This window comes from Sus scrofa, chromosome 1 (genome assembly GCF_000003025.6).
Source record: "Sus scrofa isolate TJ Tabasco breed Duroc chromosome 1, Sscrofa11.1, whole genome shotgun sequence".
Taxonomy (NCBI): domain Eukaryota; kingdom Metazoa; phylum Chordata; class Mammalia; order Artiodactyla; family Suidae; genus Sus; species Sus scrofa.
The window spans coordinates 2,002,189-2,015,143 of NC_010443.5; the positions used below are offsets into that span (position 1 = coordinate 2,002,189).

Genomic DNA, 12,955 nt, shown 5'->3' on the forward strand with positions numbered 1-12,955 from the left:
CCCATTGGAGCCCTAGCCTGGGAACCTCCATATGCCACAGGTGTGGCCCTAAAAAAAGCTAAAAATAAAATAAAGTGAAGGTGTCAGAGCATCAGGGAACCGAAGTTGGGTGCCAAACTGAATTAGTGTGTTGGGGGAGAAAAAAGAGTTCTGTTAGTGTAAGCAGCAGAAAGAAGTTCCAACGGCTCCTGCAAGTGCGCCAGCATCCACAACGGCCGGGTGCGCTGCCAGGCACGAGCAGGCCCGATCACAGCCACCCTCGGTGAAGAGGCTGGGGTGCACCACGTTCACCCGCTGCCCCAAACCCACACTGCTGCCAGCTGGGGAGACCAGACAGAACTAAAGTCCATTTGACTCCAAAGCCCAAGCCAGGCTGAACAGAACCAGGGTCCGTTAGGGTCAACTGTGGGTCAGGCCCCAGCTCACCTGGGGTCAGCAATGGCAGGGATGAGTGGGTTCATTCAACATGTACCTTTGGACTCATTATGCCCCAGGCACGGTTTGATCACGGGCACACGGAGCTGGACTCAGGCACCTGTCATTCTGGTGGATTCTGTGCATCCTGACCAGCCATCGATTTTATCATGGTTTCCAGCTCGAGGAGGCCCCGTGGTGCAAATTCTGATCCTGGTAGGGGGGCGGCAGGGAAACCCCTCAGCAGAAAATCAGACCTGGCCCAGTGAAAGGAGAAGTGAAAATGGGCGAGCGGGCTGCCCCACAGCCTCTTCCAAGGAACCAGAGCAACAACTAGAGGACTGCCTTTTTCTTTCAGTCATTCCTTTAACTGTGAGACAGAAAACCCCCCGTCCTTAGACTCTCCTCTGCGGCAGCGGTCAATAGAGAACCGTGCTCGCCGGATGCTCTCAGGACACAGTGCTTGAATTTGACGCCAGATGACCTAAAGCGAAACACAATTTCCCCTTTTTTAGGGCAAAACAAAACTGCAAGGGGGAGTTTCCCTCTGCCCCGCACGCTCCTTCCCCAGACAAATTTTGGGTTTTGCCTTTGCCTTGGCTTGGATGCTGGTCAGTGTGTTTTCTGTCTTGTGCAGGAAAGAGCTCCACCACCGGCCTGCGCCTGCCCTCCGCTCCCGCAGGCCGGTCCCCTGGGACTTGCGACATGCTGCCACCCAACTGCTCCGCGCACAGCGCCGCGGCGGACCTGGCGGCGGGCTCCCTGCTGCTGCTTGAGTGCGTGCTGGGCGCGCTGGGCAACGCCGTGGCGCTCTGGACCTTCTTCTTCCGCCTGAAGGTGTGGAAGCCCTACGCCGTCTACCTGTTCCACCTGGTGCTGGCGGACCTCCTGCTGGCCGCCTGCCTGCCCTTCCACGCCGCCTTCTACCTGAGGCACAAGACCTGGCGCCTCGGACCCGCGTCCTTCCGAGCGATGCTCTTCCTGCGCACCCTGTGCCGCGGGGCGGGGGTGGCCTTCCTCACCGCCGTGGCCCTGGACCGCTACCTCCGCGTGGTCCACCCCCGGCTCAAGGTCAACCTCCTGTCTCTGCGGGCGGCCTGGGGCATCTCGGTCCTGGTCTGGCTCCTGATGGCCGCCCTCACCCACCAAAGCGTGTTCCCGGCCGAGGCCGAGGGCCCCGGCCTGGAGCCCGGGACCGCGTCCTCCTTCGGCTGGATCTGGCAGGAAGCGCTCTTCTTCCTCCAGTTCATCCTTCCCTTCGGCCTCATCCTGTTCTGCAACGCAGGCATCATCCGCACTCTGCAGAAGAGGCTCCGAGACCCAGACAAGCAGCCCAAGCTGCAGAGGGCCCGGGCGCTGGTGGCCGTGGTCGTGGTGCTCTTCGCGCTGTGCTTTCTGCCCAGCTTCCTGGCCCGCACCCTGCTGGCCGCCTTCCGCGGGGCGCAGCGCTGCGGGGCCCTGCGCGCCCTGGTGCCCGCCGGCGACCTGACGGACAGCCTCACCTACCTGCAGGGGGCGCTGAACCCCGCCGTGTACTGCTTCTCGAACCCGGCCTTCCGGCGCTCCTACCGCAAGCTCTTCTACACCCTCACCCGCCCGCTCCGGCGCCGCGGGCGGGAAGCCGAGGCCCGGGGCTGCGAGCTCAGAGACTCCGACTCCTGAGGGCACCTGCTCCGCCCGTTCCCAGCGCTGCAGGGTGAGCAGCCCTGCTGATGAGCTCGGATTTCGCGCTGCAAACCCCGCACAAGGGCGCCGTCCTCGAGGACTTGCTCCGGCTGCTCAGTTGCAGAGCAGCAAAGCCAAAGGCGCGAGCGGAGCCTCCTTGGCGCAGTTCGGTCCTAAACTGCTGCGGGCCCATCACCGGACGGAGGCGCCCCGGCGGCCCGGGATGCGGGAGGAGGGAAGGCCTTGTTGCCGGTGAGGTTCTGGCGAGTCCCCTTAGCTGCCTATGCTTCTTCGCACATGCAAACAATGCAGAACGTCTGCGTTCTTTCCAACCTGTCACACAGACGTGTGGCAACCGCCGTGGGGAAGTGGGGCTGTGGTTCTGAAGACAGGATCTGGGCGCAAGGGCTCTTCCTGCGCTGGGGTGCTCTCAGCGCCCGGCAGGGAGCCGATCGGGGGCTTCCTTGGTGTAGATTACGCAGGACAGCCAGGCCCGCCGCTCAGGGCCCTTCTTTATTTGAAGGAATATTTTCCTACTCAGTGTCTCCAAACTGTTTCTAGAATTGTTTTATGTTTGAATGTCTAAAAGCTTTTGAAACTCAATTTGCTTCCCTTGCTCTAAAAAAAAATCACTGTCCTTTAAGCCACCAGGGAAAGGTGCCCAGGGTGGGACATCAATTTGCATGTGAAACAGTGGTTCTCACCCAAGGCCACCACCACACCACTGAGAGGAAGGCACCTGGGGGCCGGCCCGGGTGCCAGGCACCCACATGGAAGGTGGGCACGGCCTCCAGCCCCAGCCCCTGGACACCGGCAATGGACACATCTTTCCCTCTCAGTCTTCTTAAATGGTGTCCCAAATCGGTAGCTCATGCTGGTGACGAAGGACTTCAAAAGCAGGACAAGGCCACCTTCTAATGGCCCTGTCTCTCGTTCTTTGTTCAAGGTGGTGTCCCCCCCGCCCCCGCCCCCGCCACCACAAGGCTTAGAAGGGGCTGAGGCTCTGCTGCTGGGTCCCAGGCAGCCCACACAGGGCAGCTTTGCCTGAGCTGCCCCCTAGGTCTGGCCACAGGGAGAGACCTCCGCTTTTCCCAGGGGGTCGTCTGTGACCTCTGTAATACTCAAGATTAAACGTGACAGCATGACACAATCAACAATGGCAAAACTACACCCCACTCCCGGAACTCTCTGCCCCCAGGTGGGCTTAGCGTCAGAACCAGATGTGGGAGGTGGGTGTGAGACTACTGCTGTTTTTTTTGTTGTTTGTTTTTGTTTTTTGCTTTTTTTGCTTTTCAGGCAAAAAAAAAAAAAAAAAAAAAAAAAAAACCACGGCATTCAGAGGTTCCCAAGTTAGGGGTCAAATTGGAGCTGCAGCTGCCCGCCTACACTACAGCCACAGCAACACCAGATCCGAGCCTCGTCTGTGACCCACACCACAGCTCACGGCAGCGCCGGATCCTTAACCCGCTGAGCCTGAGCGAGGCCAGGGATCAAAGCCAGGTCCTCATGCTTCCTGGTCGGATTCGTTCCCACTGCGCCACGACGGGAACTCCTGCCGTAGTGTTGAAGGAGGTGGGCCCGCAGACGCTGGGGCTGTGATGGGCCCGCGTGGTCCCAGGGGAACGCAGACCCCTCAGCAGCACTGCGCTGTTTTCTTGGGTTTCATGTCCTCCCGACTGACTAGAATTCCACAGGGCTAAGAAGGGGGTCACGTGACCAGATGAAGCTGCAAAGTGACTGAGTAAAATTCTCTGATGGGGACGTTCCATGCCGTGCCTGTTTCCTCCCCTTTCAAAGAAAATCTCCATTTTCCTTCCTCCAAGCTCGTTGCATTTGCAATTTTAAGTGCTACTCCTTATGAGTCTAACATTCAAGATGAATGTTTTCCATAGTGTGTGATTAACTCGCCATATGCATTATGACATAACCCGATGATGTTTCTCAACCATTTTCCTGTGGACATGGAAACCCCTGACTCCCCACACAGGTAAATCCACACAGCCATCTGCATGGCATCAGGTGCCCTTATGTGGGGGTAAGCCAGTCTGGAGGGGCTTGCTGGCCAGTGCTGGACACAAACTATTGCCCACACACAATGCCACCTGGCCACCTGCACAATGGCCAGCCAGCAGGCTGAGCCTCCCCCGCCCACACGCAGGGTGGCAAAGCCAGGCGGTCTCGGCACAGCCTTACTGCCTCTGGGGGGCTTGCTGACCGTCTCCTGGGCTCAGCTGTGGGATCAGGAGCTTTTAAAACATCTGAAGCTTCAGCTGACAACGGGCGTTGTGACTCGGCGGGTAGCATTGAAGACCCCTCCTCGAGTCTGTTCCTGTGAAGCCAGGGTGGAGATCTGCCCTCAGGACCTTTGGGTCAGCAGCCTGCTTCGTCACTTCCCAGCTTTGTGACCCGGGACGATTCACCAGACTGCCCTGAACCTTCCTCTTCCATAAAATGGGGGCAATGAAAACAGCACACGGGGTTACTGTGGGGATTAAATGACATAACTCATAAATCTCTGTTGGGCACAGAGCTTGGCCCAACTTTCACCGGGTGTTACTTTGCTCTTTCCGAGCAATCAGTTTATCGTCTGTTTACGTCCGGCTCAAAATGGGGGCCCACGGGGATAACATTGTCACCTACACCGCATCAAGCAGAGCTTCCTGAGCTGGAGGTCCGGCAGTTCTGCTTCACCAAAGCCTTCTTACTAATCTTTATAGTAATCCTTTTCCGACAGTTTCTAAGGATTCTGTGAAATGGAACCGTTATTTTGGACTTGGGAATTTCAGGACCCTCCAAAAAACCTGTCCCCGAGGATAGTTGTGGTACCCTGTCCCATCCCTCTGATCAAAGACGCCAGCTCTGCCTTCAGATGGTTTTCTTCTTTAAAGGCAGGGAGTGGGAGTTCCCGTTGCGGCTCAGTGGTTAACAAACCCAGCTAGCATCCATGAGGACACGGGTTTGATCCTTGGCCTTGCTCAGTGGGTAAGGATCCTGAGTTGCCATGAGCTGTGGTGTAGGTCGCAGACACGGCTCAGATCTGGCGTTGTTGTGTTTGTGGTGTAGACAAGCAGCTGCAGCTCTAATTCGACCCTTAGCCTGGGAACTTCCATAGGCCACAGGTGTGGCCCTAAAAGGACAAAAATACGTAAATAAATGAAAATAAAGTCAGGGAGCAGCAAGGTTCTTATCTTCTCCAAATTCTTTTCTCCGAGTAAGGAAATGACTCAGAAGGCAAGTGTGGGCAGACAGGACACGAGAGGCCCCAGAACCGCAATCGTTTTGCTGCCAGTGGCAGGTTTTGGTTTCTTTTCTCTTGTGACTCATTTCTTATAACACAGCAAGTGCACAGCCTTGGCCGTGAGTTTTGCAAATCTCAGTATCGTCTGAATCCTGGCACATCCGGAGCCCAGATTTTCCCTCCAGGGACACTTTTCTTTCCTTGTTCAGACGATGCTGTCGCTGTTTCACAGTCCCAGGCATCTTCTCATTTTCCTTTTCCAAAACCCAGTGGGGGCCACCGAGCAACCGCCCCCGCCCGGGATGTACACACCCACAGGTGCAGGCAGCCTGCCCCAGATGTCCGGGCTCAATCCTGGGAATTCCTGCCACTGCTCAGGTCCAACCCTGGACCTGCCTGTGGCACACCCCAGCCGCACCCCAACACAGCTCGTGACTCAGCCCTGTCCCCAGGCCTCCTGAGGGTCTCGGGCTGCGCTCCTCCCCGCCCAGCACCTCGGAGCCCAGACAATTTCCTCTCATCTTTGCACCCCAGCAGTTGGCACTGGGCCGGGCACATGGTAGACGCTTAATAAATTTGTGGAATAAACCCATGAACAAATTAATCTGATTTAAAGTTAATAAGTTCATTTTATTCACTGTTTAATAGGTGTTTTTTAAAAATACACTTTGAAGACTTCCCATTGTGGCTCAGCAGCAACAAACCCGACTAATATCCATGAGGACGTGGGTTTGATCCCTGGCCCCACTCCGTGGGTTAAGGATCCGGCGTTGCTATGAGCTGTGGTGTAGGTTGCAGACGTGGCTCAGATCTGGTGTTGCTGTGGCTGTGGCGAAGGCTGGCAGCTGCAGCTCGGATTCGACCGCTAGCCTGGGAACTTCCATATGCCATGGGTGCGGCCCTAAAATAAATAAATAAATAAAAATATGCTTTGAAAGACTGCATCCAAATGCAAACTTGAAACTGTATCTTAAAGAATCTCCTAGGAAAACACTAATACAAATGAAAATACAATTCTCACATTTATTGGAGAAAGCTTTCCCTCTACATTTTCCCAATAATTTCTGCCAAAATGTAAGTCGACAGTTGTGATTCTCCTGCGGGCCGGGATGGTGAAGGGGCTCCACGTTTGTTCATGGGCTTGGTGGGAGCTGGCCATGTATCCCGTGACTCCCGGAGAATCCCGAACACACCGCAAGTGTCCTCAGGACCCCAAACGGTAGTGACCCTCAAAATGTCTCTTTTTGTGCACGGGGTTAAAACATACATGCACTTGACCACCGTAACCGTTTTCACGTGTACAGCTCAGTGGCCGTAAGACTGTTCAACCACTGTGCTGCTGCCGCCACCGTCCAGCCACGGGTCTCTTTTCATTGCCTAAACTGACGCTCTGTCCCCACGAAACCCCGTGAAACACGAGCTCTCCGTTCCCCTCCTCCAGCCCCCGGCAACAAAATCCTACTTTCTGACTCTGAATTTGACTCCCTAGAAACCTCACACGGGGGAAGCACACGACATTTGCTTCTTCTTAAAGGACCATTTGACTTTGCAGAAGGTCCTCGAGTCTCACCCACGCTGTAGCCTGTGTCAATATTTCCTCCCTTGTTAAGGCTGAATAATGGTCCATAGAGTGAAGGTAGCACCTTCCGTGTATCCATCAACCACCTGCGGGTGCTTGGCCCTCTTCTCCTCTTGGCTATTGCGGATAACGCTGCACCAACGCAGGTGTGCAAATATGGCTTCAAAACCCTGCTTTCAATTCTTTTGAGTACGTGCCCAGGAGAGGACCCTGGATCGCAGGATAATTCTAGCTTTAGTTGTTTTATTCTTTCTACAGCAGCTGCACCAATCACCTTCCCACCAGCAGGGCCCAGGGGTTTCAATTTCTCCACATCCTCGCCAATGCTTGTTGTTTTCTGGTTTGTGGTGTTGTTGTTTAGTTGACTTGGCTGTGCCCAGTCACCTGCCTGTACACAGTCAGCTGGCTCTATCCCGTCACCTGGCTGTGCCTGGTCACCTGGCTGTGCACTGTGTCATTACTGCACCACCCTGACAGCCTATCTGCATGCTGTGTATCAACGGTTAAATCATTGTCCATCTCAGGAGTTCCCGTCGTGGCGCAGTAGTTAACGAATCCGACTAGGAACCATGAGGTTGCGGGTTCGATTCCTGCCCTTGCTCAGTGGGTTAAGGATCCGGCGTTGCCATGAGCTGTGGTGTAGGTTGCAGACGCGGCTCGGATCCCGTGTTGCTGTGGCTCTGGCGTAGGCCGGTGGCTGCAGTTCCAATTCGACCCCTAGCCTGGGAACCTCCATATGCCATGGGAGCAGCCCAAGAAAAGGCAAAAAGACAAAAAAAAAAAAAAAAAAAAAAAAACAAGACTCTGCATATTTTTAAAAGCCTACGTCTGCAACTCTTCTATATTTTGTTGTTTGTTTCTTTTTTTTCCCTGCTGCATATGGAGGTTCCCAGACTAGGGGTCGAATTGGAGCTACAGCTACCAGCCTATACCACAGCCATAGCAACATTAGATCTGAGCCGCATCGGCGGCCTACACCACAGCTCACGGCAATGCCGTATCCCTAACCCACTGAGCAAGACCAGGGATCGAACCTGCAGCCTCGTGGATCCTAGTTGGATTCGCTTCTGCTGCGCCACCGCGGGAACTCTGAGACCTGCAGGTCTTCTTGAAAGCTGGGAGATCTGCAAGCCCCGGGCAGATTCCCACAGGCAGGGGTGGGGGCAGAGCCCTGGCCCATGGTGGATTTCACTTGCCAGTCCCGTCGGGGCTGGGGTGTGTCCGTTCTGGTCCCTGCAGCTTTTATCCCTCATGGATCCTGATTTTCGCCACTCTGCCTTTCAAACGCCTTTGTCGACGTCCCTTCCCCAGGACTGTGGTGGTTAATCGTCTGTGTCCCCCTGGCCAGACCGCGGTGACCAGTGACTCATCAGACACTAATCAGGTGCCGCGTGAAGGTGTTTGCAGAGGAAGTCATGTCTGCCCGGGCTGACTGCGAATAAAGGAGATCGCCTGGTAACCCAAGAGCGTGGTGGGCCTTGTCCAATCAGGTGAAGGCCTTCTCGACAAAACCCCGAGCTTTCCCAGGGAAGAAGGAATTCTGCCTCCAGCCCCAAACGCAGAAACCCTGCCAGAGCTTCCTGTCCTGTGAGTTTCAGACCTGTCACCCCACAGGTGCAGGAGCCAATTCCTTTAAATAACCCCCTGTATCCGCGTAGCCCCTGTTCCCTACCTGCTCTGTCCTGGTACAGGGACGGGAGCTCTTCTGCCCTCTTTCAGCCCCCCTCCTTTCATCACAGGCGTGACCTCAGTGACACCTGCCAGTGCAGATCTTCAAAGGATTTGCTTCTCTCACTCGATTCCATCTCCGTCACCCCGTTCCGTTCACATCTCCCTCGTGCTCTCGCTTTCAGGCTTCACCTGGGCCTCTACCCTTTTCTCACCCAAAGTGTCCTCCAGGCTTTGATGTCTTCATTTCTCCCCTGACACACACCAGCCCCTGCCCCCCAGGCTGTCTCTGCAATCTTCCTGCACCGGCACCGGGGACCGTCCAGGCTCCCCAGGCCTCGTGCATTTGGCTTCTGTTTGACAGCAACCTGCACAGTTCTCCGGTCAAGGTCAGCCTGTACCCGATCAGGCTGCGAGTCTGTACGGCGCCGTTAAACACGGAAGTTCAGCACAGACGTGGGTCTGCTTCTGCCCCCTGGACCGGAGCTCAAGCTGCTCTGTCGCCTGCAGTCATGACACCGTGCATCATTCGGCAAAGAACAAGCAGCCAGCCTCATCTCCACGATGCCGCCGGTCCCCAGCTGCGTGAACGAGAATCACCAGCTCTGAGCCACGAGCCCTGTCAGTTCAAACACCGCAAAGACAGGTGTAAGAACGGTCATTATTCCCAAACTGAAAAACGCAGGCAAAGGAAACCCTCTTTAAGCCTGAACAGGAACCTGGGGCGTGAACACACTGGACATTTGAGAGGAAAGAAACGCGCTTTACAGAAAAGACTCCTCCAGGCGGCGTGAACCTGGCTCAGGGGGAATCACAGACAGTCCCGAGACAGAGACGGGGCGTCCACTGTGCACAGCGGCACCAGGCGGGGGACACGCTCACACTCTTTAATGACTCACTTTTCTCATTTTTACTAGAATTCTGATGCAATCAGATTTTATTTCCTGAGATTCCAATCCAGCTGCATAATAACAAGCCTGTTATTATCAACAAGCCTGGAAGTCTCCTGTGATTGTATTATTTTACCCACAACATGTTAAGAGCAATTAGAGCTTTAATTTACTCTAAAACACTTAGTTTTATTCCAAACACCTAAAGCATCTTAAAATTTTAAGAGCTAGCTGCCTAGAAAAATTGCTCAGAGTATTGCTTTTGCCAACACAAAGGTAAACACTGCTAAAATTAAGGAAGAAAGGGAGTTCCCCTCGTGGCTCAGCGGAAACAAACCCAACTAGTGTCCATGAGGATGCAGGTTCAATCCCTGGCCTCGCTCAGTGGGTGAAGGATCCAGCATTGCCGTGAGCTACGGTGTAAGTGGAAGACATGGCTCAGATTCCACATTGCCGTGAGCTGTGGTGTAGGTCACAGACACAGCTCGGATCTGGTGTTGCTGTGGCTGTGGTCTAGGCCAGCAGCTGCAGCTCCAATTCAACCCCTAGCCTGGGAACTTCCATGTGCCTTGGGTGCAGCCCTAAAAAGAAAGGGAAAAAAAAGGAAGAAAAACAGTAAAAATGAGGCAATGAAATTCCCTGGAAACCACTGTGACTTAGCGAGCTCATCACTGGAAAACTTCATTCCCAACACGACATTTAAGGGGTGGGGATGGGGGAACTGACAAAAGAAGGCAGGTTCATCACAGAGATGCAAAGGGATTCTGCCACCCCAGGGCGGGGGGCGGGGGGGGCAAGAAACGGGAGGGGATGGGAGGGGACACCCAGCAGATTCCGGGCGGGGGTCTCACAGGCTTTGGACCATTCACACCAGGCGGCAACCTGAACGTCTCCAGGTGGGAAGGGGCTGCTCCGACGCTAATGGTGGCAGGTGCTGCCCTCCTGGTCCTGCCCAGCTCCCTGGTAACCATGGTAACCATCACCGGCCTGGCGAGACCCAGGCCAGAGATCCTGGCCAGTGCCTCTTCTCTGGGTGAAACCGACAGGTTCCTTCACCCCCAGGGTGGGCTCACAGGGCGTCGGGTCCCCAGCAGAGGGCGGGAGGCCCAGCTGGGACTTGACTCCCGCACAGAGGGCTCTGTGTCTGCCCCCCAGTGTCCCCTGCCCCATCTCCACACCCAGCTTGGATCTCACATCCTTCCTGCCAGGACACCTTGGCATTCTAGGTGGGACCACAGTGCTCACAGAGAGAAAAGATAAGAAGCAAGCACTGACGACATGCCAGGCGTTTCTAGGCACAGGGTGAGGACTTGAAAAGATGGCCCCTGCCCTCGGGACCCACCGGGGACCTTCCGCCATTTGAACAAAAGGATGTGTGGTTTTCACACAGCCCCAGAGGTCAGGGGCAGGCAGGCAGAAAAGGCACTTGAGTATTAAGGCAAGAGCTGCGCCTTCACCTGAGCCTTAATTAGACAAACTCTCCGCCAGCAGCCAGAGGACCAGGGTCCCTCCCCAACTATGGCTCCTCTCTCTTGGTCACAGACTCTAGGAGCTGGACACAAGCCCACGCGGTGGAAGGGACAGGGGAGGTGCCAGGAAGCCTCTGAGAGGGGGCAGCGTTACAGGGTGGGGAGGACTCACCTAGAAGGCCGCCTTCCAAGGAAACCTGGCAGGATGCGCGCCTTCTTTTGGGAAGAAGAGGCCTGTCCAGGCAGAGAGCCTGGGGCCGGAAGGCGTGGCTCGGGAGGAGGGGCCGCTGTGGGTGGAGCCTGGGAGCGAGAGGGCCGTGAGATGGGGGGGAAGCGCGCCCAGGATGTCAGGCCTAGCGGGGAGCAGTCAGGATTGCTGCAAGCTCGGTGACTGAAGAGGGTTAGGAGGGAGAGGATGCAAGGTGGAGTTAAAGGTCCGCTCTGCCTGCAGTGTGAAGGCAGAGGGAGGCGGAGAAGACAGAGCAGCGTGCTGTGCTACTGCAACGGTCCAGTCTGTGTGGAAGAAGCAGGGGGGATGGGGGCAGCCGCCCCGACATGCAGAGATGTGCCTGAGACAGAACCAGCGGGCCTGGGGGACGGCTTTGGATGGGGGCTCTCCAGCAAACGTGGTGTGTGGAGGCAACATTTACCAAAAGGAGGAAGACTAGGGCAAAAGCTGCTCTCTGGGAAAGACGCATCATCAAGATCAGTGTGGCGCCATCTGGTGGTCATGTCCAAGAGGTGGGTCTGTTCAGGAGCCCGGAAGGGAGCGTCCAGGATTGTCATCAGCAGGTGGAGGGTCCTGAAACCCAGGGACGGGAGGGGCGGGGGCACAGGGAGAGGGGCGCCGGCTGTGACTCAGAGGCCCAGCGGGCATGTCTGCAGGAGCTGCCGAGAGGCAGGTGTCCCCTGGGTCTGAGGCTCACAAGGTCACGGACGTCTCCAGAACTGGTACCACAGCCCCTGCTCCCAGGTCAGGTGGGTCAGCGGGGGAGCTGAGGGCCGCTCTCAAGCTGCAGCTCTCTTGTTGGACAGGAGTCGTTAGGTCTGTGTGTGGCTGTGACCGAGCAGGACCCTAGGAGGTCTTCCCAGAGTGGACCCCCCCCCTCCGCCCCAACTCGTGGGCTCCACCTCCCTTTTGTCTATAGAGAAGCTATAGTCAAAGAGCCAATTTAAGCAGAGAAAATACAGAGAAAAAGGAAAACAACAATAATAATTCGCCATTCGACAACGTCAGGGACCTTCCGTTCTTCAAAGACTGTAGGTCATATTCTGAGCCCATCCTTGGAGCTGTTCTGCGGGTGCGGAAGCCCCACCGGGTGGAAGACGGCCACTGCGTGCTGCCCCCAAGCACGGGGACCCCAGACCGGCTGGAACCAGAAGGCTGATGACGCTGACTCCCAGGGACCCCACCACCCGCCAGTCAGGAAAGGCTCCCCGAGCTGAGCACGCCGGCTCCGCAAACGCTGTCAGACGCCTCGCCACCCCTTTCACGGGGGCGCCGTCCTTGAGGCTCAAGCCTGCCGTGTCCCCTCTTGGCCTGACAATCGAAGCTGCCTTTCCGGTTTCCTCCGACTCTGTCTCCGCATGTCTATTTGGCATCGGTGGACAGAGGTGGCCAGGATTTCAGCAACTGAGGACAGCTCGTTGAGCAGGGTTTTCCCAAAGGGGAGGCTGTCGGCAGCCTTTGACAGGTGTCCCCAGCGCAGCCACCCTCCTGCTCCCATCAGGCCCAGAGCAGAGCAGTAACAACACACGAAGACACCTGAGTTCTGGAGAATTTCTCATCCTGTGAGCGCAGCCTGCGTCCAGCAGATGGCGGCAGCGCTCCATCCAGGGGGGCCATGGTCCCGCGTTGGCTGTCGGAAGCGCCTCCCAGCATCTCCTGAAGGCGTGTGTTCGCTGCTGTCCTGAAGAGATGTGCTGGGTCGTGGCCTCATGCCCCGTTCAGAGAGAGGACGCCCGGTGTCCCTTTTAAATTCAAAGTCTTAAATTCAGGGATCTTGTTCATCTTTCAAAAGAAGTTGGAGAA

At 56.1% G+C, this 12,955-nt stretch overlaps 1 protein-coding gene across 1 annotated transcript; it reads left to right on the top strand.

The window, feature by feature from the left end:
- GPR31 (G protein-coupled receptor 31) lies at positions 53 to 5,926 on the top strand. The gene has a single exon (XM_021086048.1). The coding sequence runs from the start codon at positions 1,120 to 1,122 to the stop codon at positions 2,074 to 2,076; it is 957 nt and encodes a 318-aa protein (XP_020941707.1). The 5' UTR covers positions 53 to 1,119; the 3' UTR covers positions 2,077 to 5,926.